Source organism: Cebus imitator, unplaced genomic scaffold, assembly GCF_001604975.1.
Source record: "Cebus imitator isolate Cc_AM_T3 unplaced genomic scaffold, Cebus_imitator-1.0 Scaffold295, whole genome shotgun sequence".
In the NCBI taxonomy this organism is placed as follows: domain Eukaryota; kingdom Metazoa; phylum Chordata; class Mammalia; order Primates; family Cebidae; genus Cebus; species Cebus imitator.
The window spans coordinates 2,193,446-2,212,539 of NW_016107610.1; the positions used below are offsets into that span (position 1 = coordinate 2,193,446).

General features: G+C 41.1%; 1 protein-coding gene across 8 annotated transcripts in view; it reads left to right on the top strand.

Annotated features, from left to right (window-relative positions):
- CPEB1 (cytoplasmic polyadenylation element binding protein 1) overlaps positions 1-19,094 on the top strand; it is a 119,886-nt gene that overhangs the window by 17,642 nt on the left and 83,150 nt on the right. For all 8 annotated transcript variants that reach the window (XM_037729143.1, XM_037729139.1, XM_037729141.1 and 5 more), the window contains exon 2: positions 13,349-13,523. In XM_037729143.1, coding sequence (XP_037585071.1) covers positions 13,448-13,523 — 76 coding nt within the window. In that variant the 5' untranslated portion in view covers positions 13,349-13,447. The remainder of the gene's footprint in view (positions 1-13,348; positions 13,524-19,094) is intronic.

Genomic DNA, 19,094 nt, shown 5'->3' on the forward strand with positions numbered 1-19,094 from the left:
AGAGACGGGGTTTCACCATGTTGACCAGGATGGTCTCGATCTCTTGACCTCGTGATCCACCGGCTTCGGCCTCCCAAAGTGCTGGGATTACAGGCTTGAGCCACCGCGCCCGGCCTAAATTAAAATTTTTAAATTTGTTTTTCTTTTCCAGCATTGCCAAGTAATTCTTCCTGTTGACTCCTGATTTTTGGTAGTGTTAAAATTTGGGTTCTATTAAGTCTCTGATTTATCTTAAAGCCTTCTTTCCCCTTGACAGTGAAAGACCAACCAACGGTCAGAAAAAGCTACAAATGATCTCACTTTATGGCAAAATATGCCGAAAATAAGAGTAGGAATTGTCAGGTAATAGTAGAATAACCAAGAGAACATTTTTTCTCATGGCAAAACACTGGTCTGAATGCTGATCTATACATTGATGAAAGTTCAGATAGACTACACAAAGTAAATGGGTCTGTGAGTATGGGGTGGATAGCTGGTGTCTGTTTTGAAAATGAGCAACTATGAATTCATTTAACCTAGGCAGTTTAAAAGGATCAGTATTGGCTAGGCATGGTGGCTTATGCCTGTAATCCCAGCACTCTGAGAGGCTGAGACAGGAGTAACGCTTGAGTCCAGGAATTCAAGACCAGCCTGGGCAACATAGCAAGACCTCTTAGGGGGAAAAAAAAGTTAAAAAAAAAAAAAATTAGCTGGGCATGGCGATGGTGGCACATGTCTGTCAGCTACTTGGGAGGCTGAGGCAGAGGGATTGCTTGAGCCCAGGAGTTCGAGGCTGCAGTGAGCTATGATTGTACCACTGTCCTAGGGATTGGGGGGCAGAGCAAGACCCCATCTCTTAAAGAATGTATTCACACACCACACATGCACGCACGTGTACACACACACACACACACACACACACACACACACAGCAGCCCTAATCTGAAATGCCTCAAAATCTGATATTTTTGGAGCACCACCATGTTGTCACGAGTAGAAACTGCACACCTGAATTCTTGAGGAGTGACAGTTAAAACAGTCAAAATTTAATTTCAAGGAGAGAATTACTAAAAATATTGTATAAAATTGGCCAGGTATGGTGGCTCATTCCTGTAATCCCAGCACTTTGGGAGGCTGAGGCAGGCAGATTGCCTGAGGTCAGGAGTTAGAGACCAGCCTGGCCAACATGGTAAAACCCTGTCTCTACTAAAAATACAAAAAAAAAAAAAAAAAAAAAAAAAATTAGCTGAGCATAGTGGTGCGAGCTTGTAATCCCAGCTACTCAAGAGGCTGAGGCAGGGGAATCACTTGAACTAGGGAGGTGGAGGTTGTAGTGAGCCAAGATTGTACCACTGCACTCTAACCTGTGCGTTCCGTCTCAGGAAAAAAACAAAAAACAAAAACTGTATAAAATTACCTTCTGGCTATATGTATAAAGTGTATATGAAAAATGAATTCTGTGTTTAGACTTGGACACTATCCCCAAAATAGCTTGTTATGTATATGCAAATATTCCAGAATCCAAAAAATCCAAATCTGAAACGCTTCTTGGACCCAGGCGTTTCAGATGAGGAATACTGAACTGTAGTGGATTCAGCCCTTAGGTAGGTCTATTTAAATCATATCTGTTGTCTTTTAATTAAGCATTTTAAGTCCAAATGATTAGGAAGAGTTATGGGGTACCAGGAATAGAAGTTCTGGAGTCTTCAGAGAAATCGTTGCCGTAGGTCTTCGGTTCACTTAGTGAGCAAATAGATCCTTCCTCAGGGATCCCTGTGGTGGCCTCTGACCTGCTATAACAATAATGATACTTCTGATAGTATTCATTGGTTCAGCACATAATTATATGCCGGGACCTATGCTAAGTAACTTTATGTGCATTAATTCACAAAAAGTCTTATAAGATGGTACTACTTTTATTCCTGTTGTACACAAAGGAAGTAGTAGATCTGTTCCTCATCTGACAGTCCTGGTTTTGATTTTTATTTTCCTTCTAAGTTGGTTAAGGCAAACATTGGTAGTTATGAGATCATACAGTTTGGAGTATACATTGAATACCTCATTCACTTTTCTAATTATAAAGTCATCTTAAACTAGAGCTCTGGCTTGATGTGCGTGAGAGAAGGGGAGAGAGGCATGTCAGATACCATTTGCCTTGATTTTGGAAGTTGTGTATTTTCCTAACAAGATCAGGAGTGGATCAGGGTGGCCAGACATATTCCTAAATTAGATTTTTTTTCAGGCTCCTTGAAATAGTAAGATTTCCTTCCTCTCCTAAGGAATACCTTTCTCCAAGACTCCCAAGTCTGCACCTGACCCCTACAGTGGTACTTTCTCACTAATCCTTCTGCCACTTACCTTTCATGTAGTTGCTGGTGGTCTCCTTCTAAGACTCTTTTTTTTAAATTGCATTTTAGGTTTTGGGGTACATGTGAAGAACATGCAAGATTGTTGCATAGGTACACGTGTCAGTGTGATTTGCTGCCTTCCTCCCCTTCACCTATATCTGGCATTTCTCCCCCTGCTATCTCTTCCCCAACTCCCCACCCCTTGTTGTCCCTCCCCTATTTCCCCCCAACAGACCCCAGTGTGTAGTGCTCCCCTCCCTGTGTCCATGTGTTCTCATTGTTCAAAATCTGCCTATGAGTGAGAACATGCAGTGTTTGATTTTCTGCTCTTGTGTCAGTTTGCTGAGAATGATGGTTTCCAGATCGTTTTTGATGGCTGTGTAATATTACATGGTGTATATGTGCCATATTTCCCCTGTCCAGTCTATCATCGATGGGCATTTGGGTTGGTTCCAGGTATTTGCTATTGTAAACTGTGCAGCAGTGAACATTCGTGTGCGTGTGTCCTTATAGTAGAACGATTTATAATCCTTTGGATATATACCCAGTAATGAGATTGCTGGGTCAAATGGAATTTCTATTTCTAGGTCCTTGAGGAATCACCACACTGTCTTCCACAATGGTTGAACTAATTTACACTCCCACCAACAGTGTAAAAGTGTTCCTGTTTCTCCACATCCTCTCCAGCATCTGTTGTCTCCAGATTTTTTAATAATCGCCATTCTAACTGGCGTGAGATGGTATCTCAATGTAGTTTTGATTTGCATTTCTCTAATGACCAGTGATGATGAGCATTTTTTCATATGTTTGTTGGCCTCATGTATGTCTTCTTTTGTAAAGTGTCTGTTCATATCCTTCGCTCACTTTTGAATGGGCTTGTTTTTTTCTTGTAAATCTGTTTTAGTTCTTCGTAAATTCTGGATATCAGCCCTTTGTTAGATGGGTAAACTGCAAAAAATTTTTCCCATTCTGTTGGTTGCTGATTCACTCTAATGACCGTTTCTTTTGCCGTGCAGAAGCTGTGAAGTTTGATTAGGTCCCATTTGTCTATTTTGGCTTTTGTTGCCAATGCTTTTGGTGTTTTGGTCATGAAATCCTTGCCTACGCCTATGTCCTGAATGGTTTTGCCAAGATTTTCTTCTAGGGTTTTTATGGTGTTAGGTCTTATGTTTAAGTCTTTAATCCATCTGGAGTTAATTTTAGTGTAAGGTGTCAGGAAGGGGTCCAGTTTCGGCTTTCTGCACATGGCTAGCCAGTTTTCTCAACACTATTTATTAAACAGGGAATCCTTTCCCCATTGCTTGTGTCAGGCAGGTCAAAGATCAGATGGTTGTAGCTATGTGGTGTTGCCTCCGAGGCCTCTGTTCTGTTCCATTGGTCTATATCTGTTTTGGTACCAGTACCATGCTGTTTTGATTACTGTAACCTTGTAGTATAGTTTGAAGTCCGGTAGTGTGATGCCTCCCGCTTTGTTCTTTTTGCTTAGAATTGACTAGGCTATGTGGGCTCTCTTTTGGTTCCATATGAAGTTTAAGGTGATTTTTTCCAGGTCTGTGAAGAAGGTCATTGGTAGCTTGATGGGGATAGTGTTGAACCTATAAATTACTTTGGGCAGTATGGCCATTTTCACGATACTGATTCTTCCTAACCATGAGCATGGAATGTTTCTCCATCTGTTTGTGTCCTCTCTTATTTCGTTGAGCAGTGGTTTGTAGTTCTCCTTGAAGAGGTCCTTTACATCCTTTGCTAGTTGTATTCCTAGGTATTTTATTCTCTTTGTAGCAATTGTGAATGTTCCTTCTTGATTTGGCTCTCTTTAAGTCTTTTATTGTTGTATAGGAATACTGGTGATTTTTGCACATTGATTTTTGTATCCTGAGACTTTGCTGAAGTTGCTTACCAGTTTCAGGAGATTTTGGGCTGAGATGATGGGGTCTTCTAGATATACAATCATGTCGTCCGCAAATAGAGACAATTTTACTTCCTTCTTTCCTATTTGAATACACTTTATTTCTTTTTCTTGCCTGATTTCTCTGGTTAGAACTTCCAGTACTACATTGAATAGGAGTGGTGAGAGAGGGCATCCTTGTCTCGTGCCAGATTTCAAAGGGAATGCTTCCAGTTTTTGCCTATTCAGTATGATGTTGGCTGTTGGTTTGTCGTAAATAGCTTTTATTATTTTGAGATATGTACTGTCAATACCTAGTTTATTGAGGGTTTTTAGCATAAAGGGCTATTGAATTTTGTCAAAGGTCTCTCTCTATCAATTGAGATAATCATGTGGTTTTTGTCTTTGGTTCTGTTTATGTGGTGAATTAAATTTATAGACTTGCATATGTTGAACCAGCCTTGCATCCCTGGGATGAATCCTACTTGATCATGGTGGATAAGCTTTTTGATGTCCTGTTACAATGGTTTGCCAGTATTTTGTTGAAGATTTTTGCATCTATGTTCATCATGGATATTGGCCTGAAGTTTTCTTCTCTCGTTGAGTCTCTGCCGGGTCTTGGTATCAGGATGATGTTGGTCTCATAAAATGATTTGGGAAGGATTCCCTCTTTTCGGATTATTTGGAATAGTTTCAGAAGGAATGATACCAGCTCCTCTTTGTATGTCTGGTAAAATTCGGCTGTGAACCCATCTGGACCTGGGCTTTTTTTGGGTGGCAGGCTCTTAATGGCTGCCTCAACTTCAGACCTTGTTATTGGTCTATTCAGGGTTTTGACTTCTTCCTGGTTTAGGTTTGGGAGGAGGCAAATGTCCAGGAATTTTCCATTTCTTCCAGGTTTACTAGTTTATGTACACAGAGTTGTTTGTAATAATCTCTGAGATGGTTTGAATTTCTGTGGAATCTGTGGTGATAGCTCCATTATCATTTTTTATTGCATCTATTTGGTTATTCTCTATTTTCTTTTTTATTAATCTGGCTAGTGGTCTATTTTGTTGATCTTTCCAAAAAAACAGCTCCTGGATTTATTGATTTTTTTTGAAGGTTTTTTGGTGTCTCTATCTTCAGTTCTGCCGAGATCTTAGTTATTTCTTGTCTTCTGCTAGGTTTTGAGTTTTTTTGATCTTGCTCCTCTAGCTGTTTCAATTTTGGCGATAGGGTGTTGATTTTGGATCTCTCCTTGCTTCTCATGTGGGCATTTATTGCTATATGTTTTCCTCTAGACACTGCTTTAAATGTGTCCCAGAGATTCTGGTATATTGTGTCTTCGTTCTTATTGTTTTCGAAGAACATCTTTATTTCTGCCTTCATTTCATTGTTTATCCAGTCAACATTCAAGAGCCAATTGTTCAGTTTCCATGAAGCTGGGCGGTTCTGAATTAGTTTCTGAATTCTGAGATCTAACTTGATTGCACTGTGGTCTGAGAGACTGTTATGATTTCCGTTCTTTTGCATTTGCTGAGGAGTGATTTACTTCCAATTATGTGGTCAATTTTAGGGTAGGTGTGATGTGGTGCTGAGAAGAATGTATATTCTGTGGATTTGGGGTGGAGAGTTCTGTAAATGTCTATTAGGTTTGCTTGTTCCAGGTCTGAGTTCAAGTCCTGGATATCCTTGTTAATTTTCTGTGTCGTTGATCTGTCTAATATTGACAGTGGAGTGTTAAAGTCTCCCACTATTATTGTGTGAGAGTCTAAGTCTCTTAGTAAGTCATTAAGAACTTGCCTTATGTATCTGGGTGCTCCTGTATTGGGTGCGGATCGTTAGCTCTTGTTGTATTGATCCTTTTACCATTATATAATGTCCTCCTTTGTCTCTTTTGATCTTTGTTGCTTTAAAGTCTATTTTATCAGAGATCAGAATTGCAACTCCTGCTTTTTTTTGCTCTCCATTTGCTTGGTAAATCTTCCTCCATCTCTTTATTTTGAGCCTTTATGTATCCTTGCATGTGAGATGGGTTTTGGCTTTTTATCCAATTTGCCAGTCTGTATCTTTTGATTGGGGCATTTAGTCCATTTACATTTAGGCTTAATATTGTTACGTGTGAATTTGATCCTGCTATTTTGATGGTAGCTGGCTGTTTTGCCCATTAGTTGATGCAGATTCTTGATTGTGTTGATGCTCTTTACCATTTGGTATGTTTTTGGAGTGGCTGGTACTGGTTGTTCCTTTCTATGTGTAGAGCCCCTTTCAGGAGCTCTTGTAAAGCAGGACTGGTGGTGATGAAATCTCTGAATACTTGCTTGTTTGCAACGGATTTTATTTTTCCTTCACTTACGAAGCTTAATTTGGCTGGATATGAAATTCTGGGTTGAAAGTTCGTTTCTTTTTCTATTATTGGTATAAAAGAGGCTTTCAATACCCATTTTTAGTCTGCATTTTAGCCTGGGCAATAAAGCAACACTTCCATTCTCTCTCCCTCTTCCTCTTTCTTCCTCTCCTTCATTCTTTATTTTTTTATTTTTTCTTTCTTTCTTTCTTTCTTTCTTTTTTAAAGAAAAAAAAAAAGAAGATGGGGTCGGCAGAAGATACAGGTCACAAACACCCCACTGATAAGACAGAATGCAGTGAAGAAGCTGGCCAAAACCCACCGAAACCAAGATGGGATGAAAGCAACCTCTGGTGGTCCTCACTGCTCATTATACATTAATTTTAATGCATTAACCTGCTAAAGACGTTCCCACCAGCACCGTGACAGTTTACAAATGCCATGGTAATGCTGGGAAGTTACTCTGTATGGTCTTAAAAAAAAAAAAAAGTTCTTTTCTTTAGGGATGTTGAATATTGGCCCCCACTCTCTTCTGGCTTGTAGGGTTTCTGCTGAGAGATTTGCTGTGAGTCTGATGGGCTTGCCTTTGTGGGTAACCCGACCTTTCTCTCTGGCTGCCCCTGGTGAATTTGACGATTATGTGCCTTGGGGTTGCTCTTCTTGAGGAATATCTTTGTGGTGGTCTCTGTATTTCCTGGACTTGAATATTGGCCTGCCTTGCTAGGTTGGGGAAGTTTTCCTGGATAATATCCTGAACAGTATTTTCCAGCTTGGATTCATTCTCTTCGTCTCATCCAGGTATACCTATCAAACGTAGATTAGGTCTTTTCACATAGTCCCACATTTCTTGGATACTTTGTTCATTCCTTTTTACCCTTTTTTCTCTAATCTTGCCTTCCTGTTTTATTTCATTGAGTTGATCTTCGACCTCTGATATCCTTTATTCTGCTTGGTCAATTCGGCTGTTGAAACTTGTGCATGCTTCACGAAGTTCTCGTGTTGTTTTTCAGCTCCATCAATTCACTTATATTCCTCTCTAAGTTGTCCACTCTCGTTAGCATTTCCTCAGATCTTTTTTCAAGGTTCTTAGTTTCTTTGCATTGTGTTAGAACATGCATTTCACAGAAATGCACACAGAAGTTTCTTATTACTCACCTTCTGAAGCCTGATTCTGTCATTTCATCACACCCATTCTCCATCCAGCCTTGTTCCCTTGCTGGTGAGGAGTTGTGATCCCTTGTAGGAGGAGAGTGTTCTGGTTTCGGGTGTTTTCATCTTTTTTGCTCTGGTTTCTTCCCATCTTTGTGGATTTATCCACCTGTTGTCTTTGTAGTTGCTGACTTTCAGATTGGGTCTCTGCGTGGACGTCCAGTTTGTTGATGATGAAGTTATTTCTGTTTCTTAGTTTTCCTTCTAACAATCTTGCCCCTCTGCTGTAGGAGTGCTGAGATCCACTCCAGGCCCTGCTTACCTGGGGATCACCTGCAGCAGCTGCATAAGAGTAAGGGTTGCTACCAGTTTCTTCTTCTTCTGTCTTTGTCTCAGAAGGATACCCACCAAATGTCAGTCTGATCTCTCCTTTATGAGGTGACTCTTTGAATATATGTGGGTCAGGGAGCTGCTTGAAGAGACAGTCTGTCCTTTATAGGAACTCAAGTTCTGAGCTGTGAGCTCCGTTGTTCATTCAGAGCTGCTGGGCAGGTACGTTTAGGTCTGCTGCAGCAGAACTCATAACCCCCTTTTTTCCCCAGGTGCTCGGTCCCAGGGAGTTAGGACTTTATGAGTTTCCATTGTGCTGCTGCCTTTTTTTCAGGGCTGCCCTGCCCAGCAAGGAGGCAGGCTAGTCACTGCCTGCAGAGGCTTTGCTGAGCTACTGTGGGCTCTGCCCAGCTGCCATGTGAACTTCCCTGCAGTCTTGTTTATATGGGTGTAGTTAGAACTGCCTCGGCAATGGTGGCCCACCTCTGTAATGGCAGGCTCTCTCTGTAACGGCAGGTTGCCTCAGCAATGGCTGGCTGCCTCAGCAATGGCCGACTACCTCCATAGTGGTGGAGTGCCTCGATAATGGCGGATGTCCCTCCCCCACAGAACTTGACCGTCCCGGGTTCAGCTGTGGTTGCTGTGAAACTCTCAACCCAGAGCATTTCCAATTGCTGGGTTTTTTTTGTTTGTTTGTTTTGTTTTTTGTGGGTGTGGGACCAGCTGAGCCTGATCACCTAGCTCCCTGCCTCACAGCCTTTTTTTTTTAGTTGAATGGTGGACTCTCTCCCAGGTGTTTGAGTCATCTGTTGAAAAGGCGCCGGGATCTGTGTGATTTCCTGTGTGGCGACTCGCTGCGCTGCTGAGATTTGTGGGGCTTTTTTTGCCCGGGAATCTCCTGGCCTGGCTCCCTGTTTCAGTCCCCTTTTTAATCAGATGAATGGGCGACTCTGCCTTCCCGGGGCTCTAATTGCCAGCTAAAAGGGCACCCGGACCCCACTGTATTTTGTACGGAGAACCGCCGCGCCGGCCAAAGGAACTGTGCTGGCAACCCGTGGGGCTCCTCCACCTGGGAATCTCCTGGTCTGTGGGTAGTAAAAATCCATCTGGAAATGCGGCGCTTTCACTTGGAGCTGCAATCCTGAGCTGCTCCTAGTTGGCCATCTTGGATCTTCCCTTGACTCTCTTTTTTATTTACTTGCCTTTAGATGTGGCCAGGATCTGGAACCCATATATATGGTACTATTGTTACAGTAAATAAATAAAAATGAGATTAATTTTTGTGTATTGAAAAGACCATGTTGACTCCTTAATTGGGCATATGAGTCTTTTCCAATCTTCTCTCCCCTCCTATACCTAATGCTGTACCACACTGGACCACTTTTGATAATGCCTCTTTGCTCTCTGTGTTCTTCTAAACTTCCTCTTTATCCCCATTTCCAGGCATATTGTCTCTCTGAGCCATCTTGGCTTAGAGGACAATGTATGTTTACAGCACACCGTAGTTTGTGTTATGGATGTTTACAGGATCAGGTCTTAGTTCTTTTTCTTTTCTTTTTTGAGACAGGGTCTTGCTGTGTCACCCAGGCTGGCATGTGGTGGCACAGTCTCTGCTCACTGCAACCTTTGCCTCCTGGGTTCAAGCATTCTTCCCACCTCAGCTTCATGAATAGCTGGGACTACAGGCATGTGCAACCACACCTAGTTAATGTTTTGTATTTTTTGTAGAAACAGGGTTTTGTCATGTTTCCCAGGCTGGTCTTGAATTCCTGGCCTCAAGCAATCCACCCATCCTAGCCTCCCAAAAGTTCTTTTTCCAAACTTCGAAACTTAATTTTGATTTAGTCCATGTCTAATCTGTTGCTCCTTGGGGTGCTCACTGTAGAGAGCAGTAAGTTGGCTAATGTTTATTAGGCAGTGAAGAATGAAGTGTGTAGCCTTAAGATATGTAGACTGTGCCAGGCAATGGCACATGCCTATAGTCTCAGCTACTTGGGAGGCTGAGGTGAGAGGAGCACTTGAGCCTAGAACTTTGAAGTCCAGCCTGGGCAACACAGTGAGACCTCTTCTCTGCAAATTGTAAATATTCGCATCTTAGCCTTTATGAAGTTGCTTTTGTGAGGCTGAGAATCATCTTAGAAATCTACGGTTGTGAAAAGGGCCTTGTGTGCCACTGGATTTAACAATTCTCAATGGAGCCACTCTAGAGAGCTTGGGAAAACAACCTTGTAGGATTGTGTATTTTGGTCTTCTTAACAGTTTGCAAAGGATACCAGTCTTTTGAAGAACTTGAGGCTGTTATGAGGCTCAAGTTGGTCCCTTTAAGGTCATCTTGCAGAGTTGATAAAACTGTAAATTCTCCTGGTCATGCTCATGCTTACTTGGATTTTGGTTGGCTAAACAAAGCGACATCAGGCCTGTTCTTGTTTTGTTTTGATGTGAACAGCTTATGAGATATTAAGTGCCAGTTTTTTTACTTGGTGTGTTTTTGTTTGTTTTCCCCAAGATAATTGAGGATGATAGAACTGATGAGGCAGGCTCCTCTTAAAAGACTCAATCTGTTGGCCAAGCACTGGTGGCTTACGCCTGCAATCCCAGCACGTTGGGAGGCCGAGGTGGGTGGGTCACGAAGTCAAGAGATCGAGACTATCCTGGCCAACATGATGAAACCTTGTCTCTACTAAAAATAGAAAAATTAGCCGGGCGGGGTGGTGGGTGCTTATAGTCCCAGCTACTTGGGAAGCTGAGGCAGGAGAATTGCTTGAACCTGGGAGGCAGAGGTTGCAGTAAGCCAAGATCGAGCCACTGCACTTCAGCCTGGTGACAGTGGGACTCTGTCTTAAGGAAAAACAAACAAAACTCTGTCAACCATTATTTCATTGCTTAGCTGGGCATTGAATGTGGAGAGTGAGGGAGACTAGAGTGAAGAATGGTACCTACATTTCTGCTTTGGGCATCGGGTGGATGGTATTATTTACCAAGATAGGGAACACCAAAAGAATAGTTTTTGTGTAAGAGTTCCTGATTTTGTTTATATATATATGTGTGTGTGTGTGTATATATATATATATATATACACACACACACATATATATATATATATACACACACACACATATATATATATATATACACACACACACACATATATATATACATATACATACACACACATTTACGTGTGTGTGTGTGTGTGTGTGTGTGTACGTGTATGAGTTCTTTTTTCATTCATTAATGGCTTATCCATCTTATCATGCCAGTTAACAAAGTTGTATGTCCTTGCAATGACCACATAGAATTCTATAACTTAATCAATTTGGGTGCTTTGCCATTCTTGGTACTTACCAGTATTTAATAATTAATGTTTTCAGATACAAAAATAGCAGCTACTGTATGCCATGCAAAATGCTTTACATATGTCATCAAAAAGTTTTTTTCCATTTCATAAATGGGAAAACTGAGGCATGGAGGTTAAGTAACTACGACATCACACAGCCAGTAAACAGCAGAAAAAAAATTTTAAACAGCTGTATTGACATAAATAAAATTTACATACCCTAAAGTTCACCTTTAATGTACAATTCATTGAGTATTAATTCAGTTGACTCTTGGACAATGCGGGAGTTAGGAGCACCAACCCCCACAGTCAAAAATCTGTGTATAGCTTTGACTCCCCTAAAACTTAATAGCTTACTGTTGACCAGAAGCCTTGCCAATAACATAAACAGCTGATCACATATTTTGTATGTTACATGTATTATATACTGTATTCTTAAAATGAAGTAAGCTAGAGAAAAGAAAATGTTGCTAGGAAAATCATAAAGAGAAAATATATTTACTGTTCATTAAGTGGAAGCGAATCATCATAAAGATCTTCACATTTGCCGTCTTTACGTTGAGCAGGCTGAGGAAGAGGAGGGATTGATTGGTCTTGCTGTGTATCTAGTTATGTATAACTATTTGCTATCTCAGGGGTGGCAGAGGTGGAAGGACGTGGAGGGGATGGAAGGAGAAGCAGGCACAGTCAGTGTAACTTTACAGAAATAATTCATAATTTCTGTGTCACTTTTTGCTTTTTCATTTCTGTAAAAATGTTTCTATACTGTACCAATCCTTCTTCCACCATTGGCTTTAGTTTCAGTGCCTGTATAATAGAAGGGTACATATTGTAAAAGAAGCCAAAAGCAGTCTTGAATAATTGGAACCCTTCTGCCAGATCATCAAATGTCAATTTGTTTTCTGACATTGGTACTTCAACATCATCTTCCTTGTCTGGCACTGGTTTGGAGCACTCATCTCTATCAAATTGTCTGTGTTAATTCCTTTGGTATGGTGCCTGTTAACTCTCGGTTTTCTCCAAGGTCCATGTAAACCTTCACTCTCAGTCTTTTTTGTCATATCTATAGTCTCTTTCATGATTTCCTGTATTGGCTCTGTGGTAAATCCTGTGAAGTCATGTATAACATCTGGAAACGGTTTTCTCTAGCAGGATTTTATGATTTGGGGCATGATGGCTTTCAGGGATTTTTCTGCAACAATGATGGCATTGTCAATGGTGTAATCTTTCCAGACTTTAATGATGTTCTCTCTATTGGGGTTCTCTTCCACAGCATTAATAATCCTTTCCATAGAGTAGCATGTGTAATGAACCTTAAAGTTCCTTACAACCCCTTAATCTGGAGGCCGACTTGCAGGTGTTGTACTTTGGGGCATGTATACCTCTTTGTTAAATTGTTAAATTCATAGCATTCTGTGTGGCCTGGGGCATTGTTCAATATTAAAAGAACTTCTGAGTACCTTGCTCATCATAAACACTCATTAAGTGTTTTACTATATAAGCAAGTCCCTTCCTGGCAAGGTACTTCCTGACTTCAGGGACAAGACATCAATGGAACCAATCCAGAAAAAGGGTTCTTGTTGTCCAGATCTTCTTCTTGTATAGCTGAAAGGCTGGCAGCTGGTGTTTATCTTTTTCCTTAAGGCCCAGATGCTAGCAGCTTTTTAGATAAAGGCAGTCCTAATCATAAACCTGACTATATTTGTAGAAAACTAGTATAAGTTAGTCTACCTCTTCTTGCCCTAAATCCTGGTGCTTGATTTGCTTCCTTAATAGTATCCTTGTTGGAATTTTTTCCAAGAATACTATGGTTATTTTTTTCTTACAGTTCTGAGTACTTAGCTCATAGTAATCACTATTATTTTAATGTATAAACAAGATACTTAAGTCCTTCCTACTTTATCTAACTCATAGTGTGGAGAGAAGGGGGTACAAAGTGTCATAAAGGAGTATAGAAAACCTAAATATCTTTTTTTCCCTATGTCTAGGAAGAAGAAGCAGGAAGGATAAAAGATTGCTGGGACAACCAGGAAGCACCTGCTCTCTCCACATGTAGCAATGCCAATATCTTTCGAAGGATAAATGCCATGTTGGATAATTCTCTGGATTTCAGTAGAGTCTGCACCACACCTGTAAACCGAGGAATTCATGATCATTTGCCAGGTGATTTAGATTTGAAAACTTGAATATGCTAGGGATCTGTACATATCGGCTTCTAGGTAGTGATGTAAGAGGTCTTCCTTGGAAAGCTTGTGAAGAATGATGTTGAGTTGATGGCAACACTTGGGTTTTTAATTTATGGATTGAATGCCTGTCTGGGTGAAGACTGCCTTTGGTTAGGATGTGTAAATCTACTTTATGATACATAGGAAGATTGGGGGGAAAAAGAACAGGCCACAGGTTGCAAGAGTATTTATATAAAGAGATATAATGTTAATCACATATGTCATAGATTTTCTGGTAGCCATATTAAAATTAAAATATAGATGAAATTAATATTTTATTTAGTCCAATATGCAATAGTATGGCAACATTTAATTAAAAAACTATTAATGAGATTTTTTTGTTTTACAGGCATATCTCATCATGGACATTTCAGGTGTTTAGTAGCTACTGCATTGGACAGTATAGCTCTGGACTGTTTACCAGCTCTTAAACCTGAGTCAGCACACATTTAGTTTTCATGATCTATTGGATACTCCAAGTAATAGTGGAGTTAAGAGGGCAGCATCTCCTGAAGTTGACTCTTTCCAAGGAGGTGCAGATGTCCTAGCGGTGTTTAATAATCTTTTGTGGGAGTTGCAACGCATTATAAGAATGTTGAAGTTTTTTTGTTTGAGTAATTTTATTTATTTTATATTTTCTTTCTTTCTTTTTTATTTTATTTTTTATTTTTTTTTGAGACAGAGTCTTGCTTGTCACCCAGGCTGCAGTGCAGTGGCGCAATCTTGGCTTGCTGCAACCTCCACCTCCTGGGTTCAAGCAATTCTCCTGCCTCAGCCTCACAAGTAGCTGGAATTACAGGTGCCCACCACCACGCCTGGCTAATTTGTTGTTTTTAGTAGAGACAAAGTTTCACCATGTTGGCCAGGCTAGTCTCAAACTCCTAACCTCAGGTGATCCACCTACCATGGCCTCCCAAAGTGCTGGGATTACAGGTGTGAGCTGCTGTGCCTGGCCTTTTTGAGTTATTTTAGATGAAAGAATATAATTTTTAATATTTAAAAATGGACCTTGAAAAAAATTAGCAACAATGGCAATTCTCAAAACAAAGACTGATAATTAGTCGACCCTTGAACAACATTATTTTGAACTGTGCAGGTCCACGTTTATGCACATGTTTTTCAAAGATGGAAAATACAGTATTCAAGGGATGTGAAACCTACATACATGGAGGGCTGACTTTTCTGGTATAAGTGGGTTCCTCAGGACCAACTGCAAGACTTGAGTATATGTGGATTTTGGTATACTCTAAGGGTCCTGGAACCAATTCTCTACATACACCAAAGGACAACTACTGTTTGTAGTTGTAAATTCTTTCATTTATTTTTTAGCTTGGGCTTGGAAATAATTCCCACAACAATGCAGCAGTATGTGAGCATTAAATATCTTAATGTTTGAGGGAGAGGCATATTAAGGGAGAAACTAACTTGTGGCATTTGTTTCTGTTGTACAGGAAAGCAAATGAGAGAAGGGTATACTTGGGGTTGTGGGTAGTTTTTGTCTCTTCTGACTTCTACAAAAGAAAAATGTAAGTCATGAGCTAGTCCAATTCTCTTTTAAGTTACACTGAGTTAAAAATTCAGGGAGTTGCTGGGCGCGGTGGCTCACGTGTGTAATCCCAGCACTTTGGGAGGCTGAGGCGGGCAGATCACGAGGTCAAGAGATGGAGACCATCCTGGCCAACATGGTGAAACCCCATCACTACTAAAAACACACACACATAAAAATTAGCTGGGCGTGGTGGCGTGCGCCTGTAGTCTCAGCTACTCGGGAGGCTGAGGCAGGAGAATTGCTTGAACCCAGGAGGCAGAGGCTGCAGTGAGCCGAGATTGCACCACTGCACTCCAGCCTGGTGCCTGGCGACGAAATGAGACTCTGTCTTTAAAAAAAAAAAAAAAAAAAATTCAGGGAGTCATCTCTTAATTCTAATAAATGCTCTGTTTTTCTCCTTTGAGAAAAGTGCATGTATTGTGTCCCAGTAAGAATGACAGGCCAGATGTGGTGACTTAACCCCTGTAATTAAGGCTGGAGCAGTTGGGCCACTTGAAGCCAGGAGTTCGAGACCAGCCTGGGCAACATGTTGAAACCCCATCTACAAAAAAATAGAAAAATTGACCAGATGTGATGGTGTGCACCTAGTCACAGCTACTTGGAGGGTGGGGTGGGATGATCACTTGAGCCTGGGAGGTCGAGGCTGCAGTGAAAGTGGTCGTGTCACTATACTACAGCCTGGGTGACTTGCCGCCACCCCCGCCCCCTCCAAGAAAAAAAGCATAACAGTTAACAAGTCAGCAATGGCTTAACTCACTGAGTTGCTTCAGAGATGCCGGAAACTTTTCTAGTTTATAGGAAAATATTTTTAGCTAATACTAGGTGTTGGACTGTCTAAGGGAAATGACCCATGATTTGATGGGAGAGCAGCTTTCAGGAGTGTATGTTTGCAACTGTCCAGGAAGCCCAGTGACTTCTCTGGTAAAACGGAAGGGTCTGGTGAGGGTGTTGTTACCGTATACTCTGCCCAGGGACAGTAGCCAAACTACCAGGTGTAGACTTCTAGGCTCTTCAGATCCTTCACAGCCTCTTAGAACCTGCTAAGAAGAACAGGAGGAAGATCTTGAGGAAACTGGGAAACCTGGGTTCTAAGTTTGACCCTGGGCAGTGAGATAGAGGTCAGATTGCTCAGCTGTAGGACAGAATGGTACCTGCTCAACCTGCCTCACAGGTTTCTTATGGCGCTCAGATGTTAAGACAATACTGCATATTTAAGGGAACTCATGGAATTATAGGAAAGGTTCCTGTCAAAGGTAGCGGATGTCCTTGAACCCTTCACATATCCCTAACCCCTCTCTTGTGTGGTCAGCTCTCTCTGCTTTCTACCTGCGATTCAGTTCAGGGTCGTGGGCCTGTATTGAGTGGTGAAACAAGGATGCCTGGCTTACTGCAGAGAGCACTTTACCTGTGTTTTCCAGCAAAAATACCAACCTTGTGATTAATGAGAAAGTAAACTAGCATATATATTTTTCTGTGAAGAACCTTAAGAAATAACCCAAACTTGTAGCTTCTGATCAAAAGTAATTTTGTTACTTGAAGAAAATAATCAGAATTATGAGAACCTGAGATTATTTATGGACAGCATTATAGCTAGGAACAATTTGGCAACAGAATGTTAAGTAAATGGTAGGAAAGCCATATCATGGAATATCATTTACCATTAAATATAATATTTATAGAATAGTACTTAATGGCAAAGAAAGATAACTACAGTATCTGAAAATGAAAAAAGCAAAGTGTAAGACAGATGTAAAAAAGCAAAATGTAAAAAAGCAGTGTAAAAAGAATGGCCTTAATCATACATGTACGGAAAAACACTAGAATGATACAGATGTGAGAGTGAAGGTGGGTAATACAGAAAAAAATTACGGGTAATTTTTTTTTCTTTAGACCGAATCTCGCTCTGTTGTCCAGACTGGAGTGCAGTGGTGTGATTTCGGCTCACTGCAATGTACAACTCCCGGGTTCAAGGGATTCTCCTGCCTCAGTCTCCTGAGGAGATGGGATTACAGGTGTGCACCACCACACCCAGCTGATTTTTGTATTTTTAGTAGAGATGGCATTTCACCACATTGGCCAGGCTGGTCTTGAACTCCTGATCTCAAGTGATCCACCTACTTTGGCCTCCCAAAGTGCTGGGATTAAAGGCATGAGCCACTGTACCTGGCTGAGTAATTTTTTTCGGTATACTTTTCCCTACTAGTTCTTCTATAACAAACATTTTATAATAAATTTTCAAATTTCAAAGTGTTTCACAGTGCTAGTTGCATGCATAACCCAGGTGATAAAGCATCATTGGAAAAGTGCTGTGACAGGGTCAGGGAGAGGTTGCTTTGGTTAGGAAACTAGGAAACACTTCTGGTTAAGGCAGCATTTGAAATAGGCTTACAAAAGAATTAAAATTACTTTAGTCTTAACTGAATGTTGAGTAGATTTTTGTTTCTGTTGCCCGAGAATTGGCCATTAGGGCCCAAAGCTGAGAATGAAGAGCTCTTAAGTGACCTGTGGTATAATGAGAATCTCTAAGAGGTGGGATCAGATACCTCCTGCCAGGGCCAAAGGGTCACAGTACTGTCCCTGCTACCACCAACATTAGCTCAGCCCTTCCCTGGTCTATAAAGAGGATCACATAAGGAGGGTAGTATTTGAAGTGATTACTTCCATGTTAGTGGAGGAGGGTGGGGTAGAATGCGGCTTTGTTGTTCAAACCAGGCAAGAGGGTCTTCCAAGAGAAGTATATGTATAGATGGAGAGTGCTTCCAAAAAAGAAGACAAGGTTGAGCATGTGATTAGACAGCACACTTGCTGTCTTTCCCTGACTGAATGGAGATTAATGAGAAATTAAGAGATATGGGCTGGGTACAGTGGCTCACACCTGTAATCCCAGCACTTTGGGAGGCTGAGGCAGGTGGATCACTTTAGGTCAGGAGTTCAAGACCAGCCTGACCAACATGGTGAAACCTTGTCTATTAAAAATGCAAAAATTAACTGGGCATGGTGGTGTGTGCCTGTAGTCCCAACTACTCGGGAGGCTGAGACAGGAGAATTGCTTGAACCCAGGAGTTGGAGGTCGCAGTGAGCTGAGATCTCACCACCACACTCCAGCCTCGGTGACAGAGTGAGATTCTGGAGAGAGATGTGGTAGGGCAGGGAAAAAGACAGTAGCTAGAGCATCTGAATTCCCTGTTTATATACAAGGAAGTTGGTTTAAGAAAGTTGTGACTTGCTCAGGTTTTGCAAAGGCCTGAGCTTTTGGGCTAGTACCCAACCAAGAAGGCCCTTGTTGCGTGATGGATGGTGGGAGCTAGAGTAGGGCTGGGAGGTCAGGCCAGAGCTGGATTTCCTCCCCCAACAACTGTCTAGTGGAGATGAGAGGGATGCCTGCCACCTAGAGGGCCCTTTCTGCATTCCCTAGTCCTTTAAGCCATAGATCTTTTGGAATATGTGAGGAATGCAGAAAATGAGCTGCAAATGGACATGTGATTTAACCATTAATGAATGGAGTTTTTAGTAACAGTGTATGTAAAGATCTGAAAAGTGGTGAAACATCATTAAGGGACATCTTAACTGCTATGTAGGTAGGGAGACTTAATATTTAATATGCCTGGCAACAATGATTGGAGGAAAAATTTAATGTTAACTCACTGAGATGCCATTTCTCAGTAACCAGTTAAAATAGCTTGGATGCTTAGAAAGGAATCGATTAGCCAAAGCAGTTCAAAGTAAGGTAGAGAACTGATATGTTGATTTAACAGTTTTTAAAAATTGAAATATAATACACATATACAGGAAAGTACATGCTGTATCACATGTGAAGAGCTCCAACTTTCCCAAACTGAACACAATCATGTAACCAACTCCCAGACCTAATTAGACTGTTAACTTTTAATGTAGGACCAAAGAATTGTATAGTTGTAGCCTGATGGTGGATTTTTTTTTTTTTTTTTTTTTTTTTTTTTT